Genomic DNA, 17,999 nt, shown 5'->3' with positions numbered 1-17,999 from the left:
ATGATTATCGTAGAACGTTTAAGTATAGAAGTGATTCTGATAGGAAGCCTCAATGCCTACATCTAAGGCCCTACAAAGGCACCTATTTGGATTTATTCCGCTCTTTGGGCTCGGGTAATTAAAAGTATAATAGTCATAACACTTCTGCGATTAATGAAACAAACATTATATGTTCAAGTACTGGGTTAGTTATTGATGGGAAGCCTCAAGGCCTACACCTAAGGCCACACAAAGGCACATTTCATAACTAAAACGGCCTCTCGGGTATATATACAATTAAAACTCAACATCTGTTTTACATCTGTCATGCTAAAGATGGCAGTGGCACGCCTGAACACCTAAAAGTTAATCTTGATTGTGAGCCTCAAGGCCTACACCTAAGGCCCTACAAAGGCACCTTTCAAAGTTAATCATGTCCTTCTCTTTCAGCCTTGCCTGATAAGATTTGCCCGACAAACTCGCCAGTGAGCAGAAGCCCGACAGAAATCAACCGGCGCCAACCTCTCGGGGAGCTGTATGCTCGTCTGCTAGGAAACATCCCCAACGAAAATTCTAGCCACGAACATAGTTTTGGCACGCCCTGTGGAACTTGTTTTTAATCAGATCTTACTTACCAAGGAAACATGTCAAGGAAACCTGAAGATTTAAAAAGAGTGGTTGTTCCAGACAATTTTGATGAAGACTTGCAAACTACCTTGTTACAAATGTTGCAAAGACTGGAGAGCGCCTCCGCAGGCTTCAGAAGGAAAGCAGACATGGTTGTAAGACCAACTATTCCTATATCTTTACCTCAACTTGGGGAAAAAGATAATAGGGAAAGAGAGAGACATAAAACCAACCAGCCAGAAGAAGCAGTGGAGGACAAACATACAGATCCCTTCTCAGAAGCCCTAGTAAATATGATCAGTATGGCATGGGCTGAGAAGAGGAAAGAAAAGGTTATAAGGGAAATAAAAGAAGGAAGACTGGCTGACAAATCCACAAAAACGGTGATCAGATTGACCGAACATCCAAAAGCAGCTATAATCAAAGGGATGGTTCTTTGTAGTAAATGCCAATGCGAGTGTGAGCTCGAAATACCACCAGCAGGAGTCCTCATGAATTATGAGCTGATCAGGAGGAAGGAAGAAGAAGAAAGAAAAGAGGCCCGTGAAAGAACTAGGCGAACTGCAGGAAGAGATACTTCTCGAAGTGTTTTTCAGCGATTAGGAGGCGATTCCCAGCCTAGAGCTTTATTAGAGATATTTCGTAATCATGAAGCTTTTGAGGAGGCAGAAGACAAGGATGCCAAAAAACCAAAAGAGAAGGGTGTAGAACATCTTCAATATGGCCATATGGGAAAAGAAGTCAAGAGAAATTATAGGATAACAAATCCTGTCAAGAAAGATAACCCTGCCCGCCTCGGGCGGAAATGGTACGTGGATGGGAAAAATGGACAGCCGTTAAACAAATGGGAGCCTCCATGGTTAGAAGGGTCCAGAGGCAGCACAAAGCCTACATGAATTCCTTAAAGACCCCCGCGACGTCTGAAGCATCCAAGAATCAAAAGTTTGAAAAAACGTCATCTGGGGGGAGTAGTTAGTTCCGTTGGAGGAGTAAAAAAGAGGTGGAGAGAGCTAATAGTAAAACAAAAGGTGAAGGAAACCATGTACCGCAAAGCCTACACCCTGGGAAATATAGGATCTTAAGGAGAGCTTAAGAAGATATGATCATGATGCCAACTCTCGGATGGAAGACGAAGCCTATTTGTTTTGGAACTGTTTCGCCTGAAAGAAAACCACCTTCTCTATCATCAGTGGATCCTTTCGGTGAAGTTCCATAGCAAACACCATATTCGATCATGAATCAACAGGAGGGGGCACTAGAACCACTATTTCCAGAAGATGCGATGGCCTGGTTAGATGAGTTAATGGAACAGATCGAGAGCAAGAAAGAAGAACTGCCAGAGCCTAGCAATTTTCATATCAACATGGCGTATGTGCTATCCGCCATGTTTGGTGCCGAGCCTAATCAACTTGCCATTATGGAAGGAGACTATGTGACGACAGAGCCAATGATGGCCCATGTCAGTGTTGAGATAGCTGGAGAAAGAGAGTTGGGAAAAGCTGAGTCTTCCGAAGCATCCAAAGATGGTCCTTTAAGGATCTACCCATTAAGCTCTCATTTAGAGCGAAAGCATTTCCAACCTTAGATCAAACTAGCAACGGTGCCCGCGCGTTGTTGCGAGATTGAAAATTATATTTAAGATTATGCAAATTCATTCACTTCATAAGCAATGTTTGAGTCAAGAAATGAGCATTACAAATGCAAAAAACAAAAAAAATAGTGAATGAAAATTTAACTTGACAAAGAGACATCAATGATCTATCCAATTCATCATTCAAGACTTGGTCGAACTGTGATTTGTTCACTCTATCCCTAAACAAAAAAAAACCAAACCAAGTTCAGCAAGAATAATGCACGATCTTTGTGAAACTATATAATGAATGATACAACATTGTTAAACAAACATGGGCTGGAGCTGTTTAATAGGGAAGTGGTTTTCTTTGAGAGTTTGTCAATGTCATCACCCCAATGTTGTACTTGATCATAATACCAAGGTGTTGAAGCTAACATTTCTAATCTAAAAGCCTAGAAATCATAAAGCAAAGAACAAATCTTTTGTCTTGTAAGCAACCATGCCTATATAATCGAATTTTGCTTACCAAGGTGGTCTTACTAATATTATTCATAGAAAAGATAAATGCAAATAAGATGGACCAAAAATCTTTTTTGGATTAGATAAATTAGAGCAGATTAAATAAAACAGACAACGGGAGTGTAAAAATCATTACCTTTTGATCTGTCATATCTGTGATTTATGGAGTGGATGCCAAAGCTGTCAATCGTTGACGATGATGGCATTTTGTTGATTGATTTGTCTAATGTAGCTTGTCCACATCTGCCATCTAAGATGGTAAAAAATTATGGTATAAAATTACGATAAGAATGGCATTACTCTTCGTTTTTTGGTGTCTCACAACTTGCTCCAACTTTAGCCAAAAATCAGTTTTGATTAACTCAAGAAACCGAGCAAGGTAAAGGACTGACCCACCTATGCACGTACACGCGCCCAACAAAGGGGAGAAGCAGGACGATAATTCGCCCTACATGCCAAACGCACAAGGCACTAACAGTGCACAGGCCCACCCACATGGGTTTGTCAACCACACCAACAGCTCTTTGCTCGATCAGACGGGTAGAACAATTAAAACAAATTATTTTGGTTGAGCATATATAGCACCAAGAAGGAGCACGGGCATGATGGTCTATCCCTTCTAGTGCGTTGGTCTTTCCTCGTAATAAAATTAAGCGTGCTGGTGTGTTGTTCGTTCTTTGTAATAAAACTAGGGAGTTTTTAATATTTACCGAAATCTGAATGTTTTGAGGTTAAAATGTTTATAAAATTAAATTAGAATATTCTACATAATTTTTATTTAGAAAAGTTACCTTGAAAATATTTAGTCTATATTCATTCTTTAATAATGTCGAGTTAAAAATTTAATCCAAAAAGATTAGAGCAGAAAAACTATTTCACGGTTAAAACCTAAATTTTATGGTTAAAATACATTGAAAATTTTTGAGTTAAGTAGACACACGTCAAGCAATTAAGGAGGAGACATGGAGGAGAGTCAGGGCTAGTTTGGTATTGCTGTGCTTTGAAAAAAAACTGCTGTGAGAATAAACAGCTGTGCTGTGAGAATAAGCGACTATGAAAAAAATCAGCAAATGTTTGGTAAACTTTTTTGTAAAAGTGCTTTTGAAAAAAAAAAAAACAGTCTGATAGTGGGTCTTTTCATTAAATGAGCACTGTAGCTCCGTGTGCTTTGAAAAAAAAAAACTAGTTTTCCAAAGCTACAAATAGCAGCTTCAGCTTTTTCCTTTGATTTCAGCTTATTCTCACAGCAGCTTCCAAAATAAGCCTTTTTTTTTTCAGTTTACCAAACACCTAAAACCCTCACAGTTTTTTTTCATAAGTGCTTTTTTTTTAAGCACCTCACAACCAAACCACCCCTCAGTCCCAGTGGTGAGGGTCGGTGTAGGGTGATGAGTAAGAGTAAACTAGATCCAGCTCAAAACCCTCCAATGTAACCAAAAGGTAAAATAAAATAAAATTTCTAAGACAGTAAAATGGGCTTATTTCATCTGAATAAAAGAAGCCCTCCAAATTACGAACAAGGAATATCATACTAGATGAGATCTTCAGGTTTGCTTTCAGACGGCCAGAATGACTTCTTCACTCCAGAGATCATGTTAGAATAGCCCTACCGATCCCTCGTTTGTCCACGCTGACCGATGCATCAGTTCATACTGGAGAAGGAACTTGGGAATCAACAGACTTCAATACCTCTTCACCCATTTCTTTGCATCCTACCAATTTCTGTATAAAGCAAATATCAGCAATCAATGGTCATCAATCAATCATATTAGGAGAAGCTTACACTGAATTATAAGCAACTGTTACTGCACAAATCAATGAGAACTCAAGTTTGATTCAAGAATTTCAACTGAATCTTCTCATAGACCACAACTAGAACAAAGCACATTTATCTCGTACATCGTTTTACTATAAAGACTGGTTTCACTCAGGGAACTATCCCACACCGTAGATTCAATCTAATAGTTCCACCTAATTCAAAGACAATCATACCAAAGAATTTTAACACGAGAAGTACCTTGCTTCCTCGAAGAATTTTTTAAAGGATGCACAAAAATTACGAGAAGGAGATGCTATTTCATGAAGACTTAAGGAGAAGATAGAAAGCAGCTCTCCAAATACTATGCTACATTCATATTCCATAACATGTTTTTGTTTCAACAAAGGAAAGAGCAGTATAATATTTTGTGGCGATCATGTTTCCAAACCCAAGTGAAAGATACAAAAAAGGAGCATGTGAAAAAATAAAAAATGCACATACAGTTCCAGTGGAATATATGTCACCAGTCCGAAACCCCCTATTCAAAGTATCTAGAACTGCATCCTCAATTCTCTTGGCAGCCTTTTCTTCACCTAAACCGTACTTCAAAAGCATAGCAGCACTGAGAACTGTCGCTAATGGGTTTGCTTTATCCTGCATGTTAGACCATTATATTCCATAACAAATGGCATTGTACCACCGAAGAGAAATAGTTTGATGTGTAGGCAAACCAACCTGTCCAGCAATATCGGGAGCAGAACCATGTATGGGTTCATAAAGTCCAGGACCCTGTACCAATGGGAATTTTAATATAGTCAGATCAAAAGAATTCAAACTTACCCTTAGAACACCAAAAACAACAGGAAATTCCCATCAGAATAACATTCCTAACACATGTAGAAACTTGACCAGTGACAGACTAAACTTTGCATTACCGATTCCCCAAGACTAGCAGATGGCAGCATCCCAATACTTCCAGTTATCATTGAAGCCTCATCAGATAATATATCGCCAAATATGTTGTTCGTTACAATCGTATCAAACTGCAATTTCATAGGCAAACATCATGATACTAGCAACAATCATTTAGGATGCTTTAAAAAGTTGTTCCTTCCATCCAAAATTTTTATCCTTAGTAGGCCTTAGACAAACCTGTTTCGGATCACGAATAAGCTGCATTGCAGCATTATCAACATACATGTGTGAGAGTTCAACATCAGGATACTCCAAGGCTATTTCCATGATTCTTTTCCTCCAAAACATTGATGCCTGGATATCCATTGAATTAAATATACATTATAAACGTAAAATAGAACTTAAGCAACGCAAAGAAGAAAAGGCAAGAAACACAAATCAACACATGTTGCTGCCATACATGTTTTCTAGCATTTCTTTTCGCAAAGAATAACCGACAGCATTGTGGGAAAATCTAAATTTAGCCAGCACCGTGTTAATGAATCATTAAGACCCTAACACTATTGAACTCAGTGAAATAGATTGGCTAGTAGATCTTGAAAGGCTCAATCTGATTGATTGGATTAATCAATGATGACAACAAAGACATTGTACAAGCATGTGTATCCATCAAACAGTTTTAAAATACCCGACACTTTCCAACATATTATGAGCTGATTATCAGTAGTGCATCCTTAACTCTGATTTGACATTCCGGCAAACCACCACAAATGGTAGAATCATATCATCTCCCTTTAGTTTTCTTTCAGCCAATAGCACGAACTAAACAGGAATTGGACCCACTCACCCTCAAACCCTTGTAAGGAGGAGGTGTAATCAGACCCAAAATATCACACATATATTATTATCCTTGGTACTTGCTGTTTTTAGATTGTCATTAATTTAGCACAAAAAGTTATCAGCTTGTGCCTCTTTTTCTATCACATACAAATATGAGGATATATAAGTATGAAATATTTGGTTCCACTTTAATCAACAACCAAATTAGGGTTACAAAAGGTTAGACTATAAAGGTCAGACATCATATGTTCGTAAAAGCCACGTTAAGCACCCATAAGTTCCTTTTACAAGTGAATGATTTTACTGAAACGGTGCCTAAGGGGCACAACTGGTTAACTCAAGGAAAAAGATGGGCTTGGCTTGTCAAGCCACATGAATGATAAATTAACATGTGTAGAAACCAATGATATCATTTCCAACTATATGTAATACTTATTGTCATCTGTTCGGGAGCAATTAAACAGTCAACTAATGGATCATGCGTTGGGAAGTTGTAAAGCAGAATAGCTAGGCTCATAGCATGTAACGCCATTATAACCAGAAAGAAAATGCTCTATGCCTCTACTGTGGCAAATTCTCAAACAAGTCCTGACAACTTTCCAAATAAGAAAAAAGAAAACAAAAGAAAAAAAGTTCTTCTATTGAAAAGTACCTCCAACACATTTGCCTTGTCAACACTGCAGAGCCTCCCCTTTCGCTTCCGAGCAGTCTCAAATGCAACACGAGCAATTCGATCAATCTGGCAAGAAGATTATTTCATGTTAAATAACCACTTGTATACAGACCTGCAATTATAAAGTTCTGAATACAGTTTATAACAACAGGCCTGAAAATTTTAAAGTTCTGAAACTCACAGAAAGTTCTGAGCGGAATTAAAAAAAAAAAGAAACCTAACAATTTTCAAGTTCCTATTTCAACTATGAAATCATCTAATGGTTGGAACTGGCAAGTAGTCCCAATTCAGTGAAATGCTTGTGAATCCTTCACAGAGCAAAGTCAACACAAACTCACAATGTTGTTGCATATATGATTAACCACTTCCCAAAAGAAATAGAAATAAAAGAAAAGACCATGAGGAGATACCGTTGGATAAATGGTTTTTGGGCGTGCATAAAGAGAAATTATTTGGGTTTATAGGAACCATTTATAGCTGCCAGTATCATCAGAAAAACCAGAACTTAACGCATAACTTTCAGAAAGGAACAAAGGAAACTACCTCATAGGCAGCATACACCTCTGTATTGAAGCCAATCTCCTCGCCATTTTCATTGGTGCCAAAACCCCTAGGCTTTCCAAAATATATACCTATTTCCAGCAAAAACAAGAATGACTTCATTAATTCAAGTGAAAAAAACTTAACACGAGCAGGTTCATGAAGTTGGTCACTAGTTTAAATTTGGTACACTAACCTCCAGTGAGCTCTCTTACAACCATAAGGTCAACCCCCTCAGCTACTTCTCTCTTCAAAGTTGAAGCGTCCACTAACTTAAATAGTAATTAACATAAAATGATAAGTTAGAAATATAGAAACAATGGTTTCAAGATAATAAATCAATTATGTGAACTCTATAGTTACTGAGTCGATAACAGATTATACGAAAACAGTTGCAGGCCTCAAATTTGAAATGAAGAAACACTAGTTTTAAGATAATAAATCAAATTTGATATTCACCTGCGGCAAAACAGTTGCAGGCCTCAGATTCGCAAACACTTTAAGACCTTGGCGAAGTTTAAGCAAGCCAGTTTCTGGTTTCAAGTGCTTTTCGTTCTTATCCCATTTGTACCTTCAACACCAACAATCAAATTAAGTAAATTACATTACTTGAAAACGATAATCACTAAGAAATAAAAAGGATTGAGAAGGACAATCACGACCTACCCCCCAATTGCTCCGAGAAGAACTGCATCGGATTGCTTAGCTGACAAAAGGGTCTCATCAGGTAGTGGAACTCCAGTCAAATCCAAGGCAGCTCCACCAATAGGTACTTCTTCATACTTAAACTCAATCCCTAGTTTATGCAAACACATTTAGTTATACAAACACCCAAATGTTATAAAATTATTAATTTCCCAGCAAATCTATTCCATTATACAGCACACGGAGCAGCTCAAAATGTTAAAAATAAACCCTGAGAAAATGTGGGAAAGTAAAAGACTTTTTCTTTTCTATTTTCCCACCATTTCTCGGACCCAAACAAGTGAAATCGAAATAAAATTGACGAAAGGAAAAAAACGAAGCGGGATTAAAAGAAACCATCGATGGAGGCGGCGAGGTTGAGGACGTTCTTGGCGACGGAGATGACTTCGGGGCCAATGCCATCGCCGGGAAGCAAAGTGATGGAGTAGCGTTTAGAGGGTGAGGCTGCGGAGCAACTGATCCTACCCACTTTCGGGGTGTGTTTGGAAATGGGGTTGGGAGAGAGAAAGGAGCTGAAGGGTTTAGCGTTGAGTTGGAGACAAGCAGGAGCGGCAGCCATTATTGTCAAGCTCAAGCTCTGAGTCTCTCTAACTGCGCTTTGTTCCAATTACCAAATCCTATTACTTTTCTGCTTTTACTTCATATTTTGGCTAAATCGCTGTAATTTACCTAAATTTGAACTTTTGCCCCCGTAGGGTATGTTTTTTTTTTTTTTTTTGCTAAAATTACATAGTAACCTCTTAGATCTATTACAATCGCATACAATATCTTTAAAACATTTTAAAACATTTTACTTTTATACCTTACGTACTATTTTATTTCAAAATAATACCTCCATTAGATTTTCCATCCATTGTTCCGTTAAGAGCTGACTTGGCTACCACATCTATGCCACATAGCAAAAAAAAAATATTATGAATTTAAAAATAATTAATTTTAAAAAAGTATTTATTTAAAAAAAAAAAAAAACCTAAAACCCATCTTCCTCGACCCACTTCTCCTCCACTTTGTTCACCTCCCCTCCCTTCTCTCTCCCACTCCTTCCTCTTCACCTCCCCTTGACCACCTCCTCTCCTCCACTCTCTTCACCTCCTCTCCCACCCCAACCCCACCTCCCCCGTAACATTCCCCACCCTACCTCCTTCCTAGTTTTCTTCCACAACCAAAACCATCCGGGTCAACCTTGGCTGGGCGACTCTAGGACCCAAACACCCATCCCAAGAATCCCGAGGCTATCCATTGACATTCGATTAGGTCTCCCACCGCTTCTCCGCCACGAAACCCTCGCTCTCAACCTTCTTCATCTTTTGTTTCCACCGTCATTACCTCACATTCCTGCTCAAAATCGATGTTGTCCCCCAAAATGTCCCTGCAATGTCTTTCAAATACCTACCCGCACCCTTCTTCTTTTCCCATTCCAGATCTATCAACTCCTTCATCGTCTTGAACTCCGCATTTGCATTCACATCCAAATCCAAAACATTACCTTCGTCTCCACCTTCATTCTTCTCTTCATCTCTCACTTCGACATCGAACTTTCTCGGCACTCCTTTACGGTTGTCGTCAATGTTGAAGAGCTCAGACCTGGAATGGGGATTGCGGAGGAGGTGGGGGTGGGTGGTGTGGGTGTGTAGATGGGTGCGTGCGTGTGGGTGTACTGTCAGGGAGAGAGTTCGAGGGAGAGATAGAGAGTGAAATAGTGAGATAGAAAAGTGACCTGAGAGAGTAAGAGATTCGAGGGAGACTCGGGAAAGGATTTCTAGGTTTGGGTTTTTTTTTTTAATAGGGTTAATATTATAATATTTTTAATGTATAAATTTTTTTTTTACCATGTGGCAGCCACGTCAGCATTTAACAGACCAATTGATGGAAAATCTAATGGAGATATTATTTTGAAATAAAATAGTACGTGAGGTATGAAAGTGAAATGTTTTAAAGATGTTGTATGGAGTTGTAATAGACCTCAAACATGAGGGGCTATTATGTAATTTACCTTCTTTTTTTTACAAACTATAAGTTAATTTATAGAGGAGTTCGATCATGGAACCTTGGATGCAAGGGCAAATATTCTTAACCAATTAAGTTAGAAGTCAACAGTCAAATAGATTTTAATTTTACAATCAAATAGATTCTAATTCTTACTCATTGTACGTAAACATGTGTTGACCCTAAAAACTACCAAGTCTACGTGGCACGCAGGCCGAGTAATCTATGAGCTAACTACATCCTTCAGTTGAATGCGGGGCGTGCCAACTCGACGGCCGAGCTCGGCCGATGAGTAAATGTGTTGACGTTACGTTGAGCGTGCGGCTGACTTCATCTTGCGATTGCGACCGAGGAAGGAACACGTCTCGGCCTCTTGGGTTCTCGAATCTGAAGACAAGGCTACTATTCTTACAAAGTTCACAAATCGTCGTCGTCGGATTCAGTCACAGTGATGGTATTCGTCAGAGTAAACTCACGCCGAATTGACACCAAAGTGTAAAGGCACAAATACTCAAAGCGGATATAAGTCTTAACAGTAAACGTGGTTCGGCCGTCGAAATGCCGAACTCTGAATCCAACTTAAGAATATCCAATCATAAAATAACTCGGCGTGCAATGTGCCAAGCCCAATGAGTTGTAACACCTCACTTCGCCGAGAAGGGTGATGAGATGACCTCGACCAATAAGGATTCGAAAATCCTTCTCGACCGAGACCTGGATAGACAACCATTCGCCCTCGATGCAATGCTGTTTATGCCAACTAAAGATGCTACGAGATCGGCTGATTCTACGGCGACAGTGTTGTTTATGCCAACTGAAGATATCACTGGTTGCCTTCACAGTACTGTTTATCCAAAATGTAGGTGTGTCGGCGAAAAGAGAAAAGAAAAAATCTCAAGGTTGTTGAGAGAATTTGCGCAGGGCAGTTGTGTGTTTAATTAAAGGGGCTTGAATGTTGCTTGCGACTCTGTATTTATAGCATCCATATTTCCTTGGCACGGCCTGATAACTTGTAGAGTCCCACTACAATTCATACTTCGCGAAACCGAAATTAATCTTCAGATACCAAAGCATATCCTTCAGATAGACTTTCGTGATTTTCTAAACCTCATAAAAACCTATCCAAATAAAAGTCTTCTTATCATCATTGCCTAGCCCACCTAGGCTTGTCATCATTATCCAAGACCATCATTTCCCAAAAATGTCGCATGCATCCTGACCCCATGAGTATTAAATTAATTTTTAATTGTGTTTTACTCAAAAACCCATCTGGATGCATTCCGTATCTTGGTATCCCATTGCTTGCATTAATCCCCTCATAATTTCATCCCATTCATGCACCTTGACCTTTCAAACCTTATCCACCATGCTTCTCCAATTTGATAGCAGGAATCCCAAGTTTACTCGAACTGTCCATGTTTGAAGATATAATGATCGGATAATTAAAAGATAATTACTATGGCAAAAACCATAATATTATCCTTTAACAATAACAAAAATATCTTCATTTTTTTATCGACGGTGTAGAAGTATGCCTACTCAACAACCTTGATTACTCGAACCGATGATGTAAAATTGGGTCCAAACATTGCCCCCCAGTTTCCTTGAGCTTCGGCTCGTAAGCCGAATGGTTAAAGAAACTAAGCATCACAACACTTCATAATTCTTCCGAATAGAATACTTAAAACGCCCATACTTCCGCCGAACGCTAAATGGCACCTCGGCCGGCTCCATTCCACCGACTTGAGATGGTGTTTGGCCAAACACCAGCAGTTTCACCAAATCAAACTAGCTCGTCATACAAATAAAACCACGCCACCTCATTCAGTCGTCTTAAAAACCATTAGATACCTTCGAACTAACTATCGAGCTCGACATATGGTGCGGCCAAGGCCGAGGCCGAGAAGAATTGGGTGTAGAGCCTATATATATATAACCCATTGTATTCGGCCGAACTTTCTTTTATTTGGCCAAAGAATTGTATTCGGCCAAATAATGCTATTAGGAATTCACAGATCACTACATCACCAAACGAAAAGGCTAGCCCACGTGGAAGCCTACCATAATTTCATGAACTTTCCTTTGTCTTTTTCGTATGTGTCTCTCTTTTTGTTTCATGTGATGGGATGTTGTTGATGGGTCATTCTGACATATCTATATACAAGCTTTGCAACCATGCATGCTCCCATAAATTCATTCGACCAAAATTGTCTGCCGAGTACACCATTATTTGACCAAAATTGTCTACCAAGTACACCATCTTGTTGCCCCCTTTATTTTTCAAGTATCGGCCCATAAAGCCGAATGGTTGAGAAAAATAATTTATTCCTTTCGGTTTTTTTTTTTTTTTTTTTTTAAGTCCACACCATCTTGTTTTCCTAAGTCTGCACCATCTTGTTGCCCCCTTTATTTTCTTAAGTATCGGCTTAATTAGCCAAATGATTAAGAAAATAATTTATTCATTTTCTTAATAAAAGAAAACACAAGTGGCCGAAGTAATAAAGAGGAGGAGGCCAACGATGTTTTATTCCAAGCTGAGATCTTTGTATATCAACATAGCCAATCAAATTTTGCATTGAGCCGAATAAAAAATCATCTCCAAATATGCTCGGCTTGACAAAAGATTTTTTAACATCGGCCACCAAATGTGTTGAACAATTAGTATGCCCCCCGGGCATAATAATTTCACCGATTTCGGCTTTTAACTCGAACAACTTAGCCGAACGAGATTTCCCCATATCAGCTTTATCACCAATAATCATGTCAATTGGCGTAATTTCGGTGTCTAAGACCATGTCTCCAATTACCATATCAATTGATGTGGTTTTACGGTCTGAAGCCGTGTATCAGTCTTGTTCGTCATTGGAACACTCATCTGACGAATCATTTTCCAAGTTAATTTGTGACTCAGAAATTTGAACTTTTTCTTCTAGGCCTACCACACTTTCAGTCTTGACCGAGACAACATGTGGCCTATGTGTTTCTTCGGCCGTCTTGGAAATTTCCTGAGGTCGAATTTTGATTGTGGCCGAAACAAAAAATTGCCCCCCGACCTTAGGACTTAACCATTTTTCAAATGGAATTGATCTGTAGTAAGAAATGTAAGGAAAACGTTCTTTATCTAGCCAGACATTAAATCGAGCCCTGTCCTCATTTACCCATTGCTCTTGCAGGGGAACAAGAGCTTTTATTCTCAACATGTAAGCAAATGGTTTTTGCATCTTTCTATGGCCACGAAGAACTTTTTCCACTTTCAAAGATCTTTTACATTCCTCATTGTGTTTTTTTAATTCCTCTAGGAGCTCGTACAATCGGCTACATGAAGCCAGATTGACATCTTGATATATCATATGAACTTCGTAGTTCTAGCACTGGGTCCCACTAGGTGTGCCAAAATGTTGACCCTAAAAACTACCAAGCCTACGTGGCGTGTATGTCGAGTAATCTATGAGCTAACTACGTCATTCGATTGAATGCGGGGCATGCCAACTCGACGACCGAGCTCGGCTGATGAGTAAATGTGTTGACGTTATGTTGAGCGTGCAGCTGACTTCGTCTTGCGATTGCGACCGACGAAGGAAACCGTCTCGGCTCTCGAACCTGAAGACAAGGCTATTATTCTTACGAAGTTCACAAATCGTCGTCGTCAGATTCAGTCACAGTGATGGTATTCGTCAGAGTAAACTCACGCCGAATCGACACCAAGTGTAAGGACACAAATACTCAAAGCGGATATAAGTCTTAACAGTAAACGTGGTTCGACCATTGAAATGCCGAACTCTAAATCCAACTTGAGAGTATCCAATCATAAAATAACTCGACGTGCAATGTGCCGAGCCCAATAAGCTGTAACACCTTACTTCGTTGAGAAGGGTGATGAGATGACCTCAATCAATAAGGATTCGAAAATCCTTCTCGACGGAGACTTGGATAGACAACTAGTCCCTCTCGACGCAGTGTTGTTTATGCCAACTAAAGATGCTACAAGATCGGCTGATTCTACGGCAACAGTGCTATTTATGCCAACTGAAGATATCACCGGTTGCCTTCACAGTACTGTTTATCCAAAATGTAGGTGTGTCGGCGAAAAGAGAAAAGAAAAATTCTCAAGGTTGTTGAGAGAATTTGCTCAGGGCAGTTGTGTGTTTAATTAAAGGGGCTTGAATGTTGCTTGCAACTCTGTATTTATAGCATCCATATTTCCTTGGCACGGCCTGATAACTTGTAGACTCCCACTGCAATTCATACTTCGCGGAACCGAAATTAACCCTCAGAGACCAAAGCATATCCTTTAGATAGACTTTCCTGATTTTCTAAACCTCATAAAAACCTATCCAATTAAAAGTCTTCTTATCATTATTGCCTAGCCCACCTAGGCTTGTCATCATTATCCAAGACCATCATTTCCCAAAAATGTCGCATGCATCCTGACCTCATGAGTATTAAATTAATTTTTAATTGTGTTTTACTCAAAAACCCATCTGGATGCATTCCGTATCTTGGTATCCCATTGCTTGCATTAATCGCCTCATAATTTCATCCCATTCATGCACCTTGACCTTTCAAACCTTATCCACCATGCTTCTCCAATTTGATAGCAGGAATCCCAAGTTTACTCGAACTGTCCATGTTTGAAGATATAATGATCGGATAATTAAAAGATAATTACTATGGCAAAAACCATAATGTTATCCTTTAACAATAACAAAAATATCTTCATTTTTCGATCGACGGTGTAGAAGCATGCCTACTCAACGGCCTTGATTACTCGGACCGATGATGTAAAATTAGGTCCAAACAACATGCCATTAGATTCAACTGTTAAAAATCTATTATCTCTATTAATTAATAAAACCCTCTTTGTCAACAAAAGAGGGTGAAAAGACTGTTTAGTCTTCTATCATACAAAAAAAATGATGAGCAATAATATAATTTCACAAGTTCAAATTTTATTGTTTTTTATTGAAGTCTCACCTACATGTGATGTTAAAATATCTTCAATATTTAAAAATTAAAAAAAAAACAATATATTTACTTTGAGGGGTGGCTTTTATAATGTAATTTTGAGTGATAGATGTTGGAAAAACAGCAATCAATGATGCAAACTAATATAACAACAGTAGATTAAACGTAGGAATTTGATAATCTATGTCTATATATATGTATATTTGAATAATTCGAATGTGAACAGCAACTATAAAATGATTCTAGTAGAGGAAATTGAAGTAAACTGACTTGGTATTGAGATAGAGGACTGCAGATGATGCAGTATCCTGTCCTAAATGAAATTTTTTTTTTAACTAGCAATATTATCTAAAGGTAAGAGGGAGGGGTGGGCCTCACAATGGGGGCTAGCAATTATGTGGTTCAAATCCGCCTTTGGCGATAATTGAACTTAAAACCTCTCACTTATATGTGAAGAGTAATCCACTAGACTATGTTGACTATATCATCTGACACACTAATTGAGTCCCATATGAGGAGGCACGTTAAATATCTCACATCGATTGTATCTCTTACAAAATAAGAGTTTAAATGCTAAACGATCTGAGAGGAGGAATAAATGATATGCTTTGACTTAACTTTGCCAAGTGAAAACATATTAGATTTACATGGTAGTCTAGTGGATATAGTTGATCTTGAATTATTCAGTGTTGTAGCATACCGAGACAATATGCCTCACACGTATCACTTTTTAACAAATAATAGTTTATACGTTTTTGTTCATTTTGATCTTAAACATATCTTAGGATTCATGAGAGCTTAGCTTTTTTACGATTCTCATAAATGTGACCCCACATTTAGTCTCACATAAGCGACATCGACTAAGAATTTTCTGCCTAAATTCCTCTTAACGCTAAGAAAGCAATGCCATTAAATGCATAGTTTATGCTACACATCAACACATAACACACTAATCACCATAGGTTTGAGTTGAATTTGTGTGTTCAATTTATTAAGTCTCAACTGTCTCACTTGATCAATTTACCTAGTGAACCTAGATCATGAAATCTCCAATTAACTAGGTTAAGTTTTCATCAAATTTGACCGGATGTAAACCCATTCCCTTTTATGCAGACTTGATTTGCTTTGTCATTGAATCAAAATCAAGTAGTAGGTAACCACGAGTCTAGACCTGACATTCGTGTTGTGTTTTCTCTGTTTGTGTCGTTTTCGTGTCATACCCGATATCTTAACGGGTCATGTCGTGTAACACCCGTTAAAATAAACGTGTAAAATAACCCAACCCGAGATCGACCTGATAATATTAACAGGTAATATGATCCGACACATTACCTGTTAAGGAAAATATATTTTAAACCAATAAATAATCAAATGAAAAACATAATACTAAATAAGTATATACATACCATATTGTCACATCCAAAACATAAAAACGTATTTTTCTTTTAAGTATATTTTCGCTCACCTAAATTGATCAAATGGTAAAATTGGTAAATATTGGCATCGATAAGGGGTTTTTTCGTCCAAAATAGTTCTAATAATATAAGTGAAATGGAATCCAACAATACATATTTACTCTTATTTAACTTAGGGCTATTATTTAAGTAAAGTCTATAATAGTTTTTTAATTAATGTAGAAGTATAAATAATATAGAAAAAAAAATTTAAAAGCTCATAATGACAAGCTTTACAACTTTCATGAAGAGATTAACTTCGAAATTTGCCACTATAATCATATAAATCATATATCAAAATTTAACCGTTGATTGTTGTTTACATTTACGCTTCATTGTTCTCATCAAATTTTGTTTTATCAGATTTTATTTTTTGAAAACATGATCTATTAGAGGATGCAGGAAGATGAACGGTTTGAATCGTTAATATTATATTCAGAGTTTTATGGTTAGTGAAAATATTGTTTGATGCTTATAAAGTTTCTACAAACTATATGACATCGACTAATATTTCAGTTAACCGTAAATATCCAAACGTGATATCAAAGATCTGAACCTTTCAACTTCTTACATCTGCTAGATGATCATGTTTTCAAAAAAGAAAATTTAAAAAATGAATTTCAACAAGAAGAATAAAGTCTAAATGACAATCGACGGTTAAATATAAATTTAAGGTTTATGGATTATAGTGTTGGATTTTGAAGCTGACCCCTTCATGAAAGTTTGTAAAGCTTGTCACTATGAGTGATTGTATATATATATAAAATTTTTTTTTTTACATTTTTAACACTTCTACAATAATTATTATTAATTTTATTAATTTTGCCGTCAAATAAAAAACATTATTCATGAGGGTTTGGAGGATTTTAAAAATCTAAACAATAATGTAAGTGTAACCATTATCTACTCGTTGAGAAATAATGATGAATCACGAGTGTTTGTATATTCTTTCACATTTTTCATACTTGTATGTATGTCTTCTAAGTTCTTACCTATACAAATACTATACTAGTTTATTTTAATTTTGGATAACAACATGTTAAATAAAATTTATCCTAGTAAAGATACTAAGGAACTCTCATAATAAAAATAAATAATAACTAAAACTTTTTTTTTAAACTTATATAGAATAATAATACAAAACTATATATTTAATATAGAATATATTGTATATATTAATATGGCTATTGTATTTTATAATAAATCTTTTAGTAATTAAACTTTAAAATTATCAAAATAAATTTTTTCGAAACAGATTACCCACATGTATACCCATTAAGAACCCGTTATTAAAGAGTTACCCGATAATGACCCGATAGTTATCGTATTAACTCAAAATCTGTTATTTTTGTGTCATTTTCATGTCGTGTCAAAAATTACCGGATCTACATGAGTCGCGTTGATTAGGTTTGGAACCATTTGGGTCAATTCTTAAAAAAAAAAAAAAAAAAAAAAAAAACAGAA

The 17,999-nt window shown here is 37.4% G+C and overlaps 1 protein-coding gene across 1 annotated transcript; it reads right to left on the bottom strand.

Moving 5' to 3' along the window:
• Positions 1–4,126: 4,126 nt before the first annotated feature.
• Positions 4,127–8,782, bottom strand: LOC103436054 (3-isopropylmalate dehydrogenase 2, chloroplastic-like). The gene is made up of 11 exons (XM_008374462.4): positions 8,467–8,782; positions 8,092–8,221; positions 7,885–7,996; positions 7,622–7,697; positions 7,429–7,517; positions 6,865–6,951; positions 5,610–5,726; positions 5,393–5,500; positions 5,193–5,246; positions 4,959–5,111; positions 4,127–4,420 (listed from the first exon to the last, which is right to left on the bottom strand). The coding sequence occupies exons 1-11, from the start codon at positions 8,687–8,689 to the stop codon at positions 4,346–4,348; spliced, it is 1,224 nt and encodes a 407-aa protein (XP_008372684.3). The 5' UTR covers positions 8,690–8,782; the 3' UTR covers positions 4,127–4,345.
• Between the last annotated feature and the right edge of the window lie 9,217 nt (positions 8,783–17,999).

The sequence above is a fragment of the Malus domestica genome, chromosome 17 (genome assembly GCF_042453785.1).
Source record: "Malus domestica chromosome 17, GDT2T_hap1".
In the NCBI taxonomy this organism is placed as follows: Eukaryota; Viridiplantae; Streptophyta; class Magnoliopsida; order Rosales; family Rosaceae; genus Malus; species Malus domestica.
This window is presented reverse-complemented; position numbering and strand designations above follow the sequence as displayed.

Coding starts and splice junctions, on each gene's coding strand:
- LOC103436054 (XM_008374462.4), bottom strand. CDS start 8,689: ATGGCTGCCGCTCCTGCTTGTCTCCAACTCAACGCTAAACCCTTCAGC. Junction 7,997..8,091: donor CTTCTCGGAGCAATTGGGGG/GTAGGTCGTGAT, acceptor TTGGTGTTGAAG/GTACAAATGGGATAAGAACG. Junction 5,727..6,864: donor ACAAGGCAAATGTGTTGGAG/GTACTTTTCAAT, acceptor ATGGATATCCAG/GCATCAATGTTTTGGAGGAA.